The 3,869-nt window shown below is 30.9% G+C and overlaps 1 protein-coding gene across 1 annotated transcript; it reads left to right on the forward strand.

The window, feature by feature from the left end:
• On the forward strand, positions 1-1,356 carry LOC106759562 (NAC domain-containing protein 83). Its single transcript, XM_014642786.2, has 3 exons — positions 1-451; positions 535-785; positions 878-1,356. The coding sequence occupies exons 1-3, from the start codon at positions 271-273 to the stop codon at positions 1,142-1,144; spliced, it is 699 nt and encodes a 232-aa protein (XP_014498272.1). The 5' UTR covers positions 1-270; the 3' UTR covers positions 1,145-1,356.
• Positions 1,357-3,869: the final 2,513 nt, after the last annotated feature.

Consider the following 3,869-nt stretch of genomic DNA (forward strand, 5'->3'; position numbering starts at 1 on the left):
AAAGAAGCCACACTGCATCTTACTCCATACCCTTTTGCTTTCTTTATCCAATAATAATAACCCCCTTTTCCCTCCTTTTTCTTCTTTCCTTTCCCCTTCTTCTTCAGCCCCTTTCTTTATTTTCCTCAACGCTTTAATGGACTTATAAGAACCCCCACGAGTGCTTCAATTGTCACCCACCCAACTTTCCTACTCTGCTCTAGTCGGACACACAGAGCTATTCTCACTATATTCCTAAACATATACAGAGAAGAAGTAGGGCGTGGTCGAATGGAGAAACTGAATTTTGTCAAAAATGGGGAGCTCAGATTGCCTCCGGGCTTCCGTTTCCACCCAACCGACGAGGAATTGGTTGTGCAATACTTAAAGCGGAAGGTTTTCTCCTTCCCTTTGCCAGCCTCCGTCATTCCTGAGTTTGATGTTTGCAAGTCTGATCCTTGGGATTTGCCAGGTTTCCATAATTCCCTTCTTCTCCTCTCTCTTCTTCTTAACTAATTAAGTCTAATTGCAATGCCTTGTGGATGGTGTGTTTAGGTGATTTAGAGAAAGAGAGGTACTTCTTCAGCACCAAAGAGCCCAAATATCCCAACGGCAACCGCTCCAACAGAGCCACCAGTTCAGGTTACTGGAAGGCCACTGGGTTGGACAAACAAATTTTAACTTCAAAAGGGAACCAAGTAGTGGGAATGAAGAAGACACTTGTTTTCTACAGAGGAAAGCCACCTCATGGATCCAGAACCGATTGGATCATGCATGAGTATCGCCTCCTTAACCCTCCGTCTCAGGTCAGGATTCGGAGAGAGCAAATTAACTCACAATTATCCTCGCGCACGCATTAATTATTCATACAATATTTTTGGTTTGTTTGTGTATTCAGGTTCCCATGGAAAACTGGGTTCTGTGTCGCATATTTTTGAAGAGGAGAAGTGGTTGTAGAAACGGGGAGGAGAAGGAGATGGAGAGTTTGAGAGGCAGAGTGGATAACCGGAAGGTGGGGAAGTTGAAGATGGTTTTTTATGACTTTTTGGCGCAGAACAAGACTGATTGCTCATCTTCTGCCGGCAGTGGAATTACCCACGAATCAGATGAGAATGAAGAGAGTAGTAGCTCCAACACCTTCCCTTATGTTAGAAGAAAACCTTGAGTCCCTTTAGTTATTTCTAGCACCACTACTTGTTTTACAACCATCTCAGATCAACCTAAGCTTTGCCTCTTTCTTTTATTGTCTTTCCCTGTAATTATCTTTTCATTTTCAACCGGCACTAAGGGTAGTCTATGTCTGGAGAGTATGCTACTAAAACTAGTGTGTAATCCAGTTCTTATTTTTACTTCAATCTGTTCTTACTTTTACTTGAATCTCTAACACACTTCATGATGCAAATGCAATTGCAATGCTGCTTAAAAGTTACTGATTTTCAGTCCTAAAGGAAAAGCTTTCACAGAGCAAAAGAAAATCACAGTTTTCTTCACAAAATTTTAAAAATAAATTAAAAAAAAATACACGAAATGATAAAAATATGTAACGTAAATATATATTATACGTGTAAAGATTTGGTTTTTTCCAGAATGAGAAAAGATAAAGTAGTAACACTTATATTAATAAAAAAATCAATATTTCAATACATGTATGATTATGTAATAATGTTATACTACACGTTCATTTTTTTTTAATTAAAAACTATTTATTTGATCTATTAAAAGAGGACTTGAATTCTAGAGGCAATGTTATCATGATCATTGAATTTATGTTTTAGTATATAATGAATGATAGTTAGATATCATATTAAAAAAAATTCGGCAAAACTAAATAGGAAAATTACAAAAATTGTTGGTCTGAAAATGAATGGCAAGTTTATTTATTTTATTTTTCTAATTGTAGCAAAAGTGTTTTCATCTAATTTTAAATGTCTTAAAACAATTTTAGAAGAAAAATTATAGAAAAAAATGTTATATTAATTCTTGTTTTATAATTAAAACTTACTTCTTTACTATTTATAGGGGGGTTTTTAGTTACAACTCAATTACAATATTTTGTTCAACTACTTTTAATTAATATTAGAAGAATTTTACAATTACAAGTATTCTACGTCCATCTTAATAAGAAAACATTACACTTTCTTTTATGTATAAATAGATAGTTTTAAGAAAACATTACACTTTCTATTATATATAAATAGATAGTTTAAAGATAAAAGTAAGTAAAAATGTAAGTTCGTAGAAGAGACAGTGAAAATATTTTAAGAATCATACTGTCCCTCCCATCGCATTTTGACTCTTTGGTATTTTGCTCACAAAAATTGGATCAATCATGCCATTGTGCATAAAAATGGCAGACTACCATGTTGTACATAAACAAATTTAAAAAAAAGAAATACTATATTCTAACATTAATCTTATTTAAAATTTTCATATCTTTATTTCATTATATAGATTTACAATTGAAATGAGCTGAATATAAGATTACCATCTACATTAAATAAATATTAAAAGTTAAATATTTAATTAACAATAAAAAATAATTATTAATTAAGTTACTAAAAAATTATAATAATTAACCATAATTTTTCTTTACTTTCAAAAGTTTTTTATATATATATTTTAATGACATTGGGTGCAGTCTTGGAACATTCCATATATTTTACCATCTATACATTTTAATAAACATACTTAGTTTAAGAGCACTTTCAATTTAAAAAATGAATCTGAACTTTAGTTTCAGCATTATATTTTAAAGGTTTAGAAGATTATAAAGTAGATTATAACGCTTTCACATGGATTAATTTCTTATCCTTTTAAGATTAATGAGTTTAAATCTTGTATCTGGGAATTAATCTAGAACTATGGTTATCACGTTTGTGTTTCTTCTATCATGTATGTGTTCTTACCCCTTTGGGAATCTATCCAAAATCTTCATACTGTATGAGATTAGAGTATTCTACTATAATCTTTTGAGGCTCGTTGTTAACAGTTTGGAATTTTTCAAACAATTCGTTTCAATACAATTCTTCCTGTGTTTTAAGATTGGTGGGCTTTTTCAATTAAACATAGTTTGTGCCTTCGTGGATTATCTTATAGCATCAGATAATTGTGTTGCTTTGTACCCATGATATTTATTATATTCAAATTTAGGTAAAATACAATTTATAATATTTTTAGCCTAAGTTCTTTGTGTTTAATTTTCCTCATCTAACTTATTTGAACACAGGACAGAATAAAATAGGCCAACAATAAATCATTAGAACATTTACTTTAGTTTATCTGTTGGACGATGCATCAATGGTTCATATCCTCTGAAACATCAAATGAAACAGACATCTATTTAGAGGAATTTATCATCTAAAAAGATGAACGCAACTGTTTGGATTTTAAAATAATATTTTTATTTTTTAACACGTATAGTAACTGTGAATTAACTTTTGAAGAAAAGTCAAGTGAAATTCTTCTTAAATCATTGTTTCTAAAATTTAACTTCTATGGTTAGACTAAAACTGTATATAAAGTCACATCCTAATTCCACATCAGCCAATCATGATAAAGACAAATTTATTTGGACATATGTCATATAGGACCCCTTTACTTAGTAATTTTATCATTTAATCACAGTTCTAATTACTTAAAAGTGTTAGTACTCGAACATTTAAAGAAGGAAAAATACTAGTTCATCATCAACTGCAAATATTGTTAAGAACTTCTGTATTTTCAGCATAGTTTTTATTCAAGTACAAAAATAGTATATTTTTTAAACATGTTTAAGTTCGATTTTGAAATTCGGATGCATATTTTCCGTCTAACTATATTTCAAAAAATTAAACTTTGCCTAATGTACGAGACTTCTCTCACTTTAACTAACTCTATATTACGAAAGATAG

This window comes from Vigna radiata, chromosome 4, assembly GCF_000741045.1.
Source record: "Vigna radiata var. radiata cultivar VC1973A chromosome 4, Vradiata_ver6, whole genome shotgun sequence".
Classification (NCBI taxonomy): Eukaryota; Viridiplantae; Streptophyta; class Magnoliopsida; order Fabales; family Fabaceae; genus Vigna; species Vigna radiata.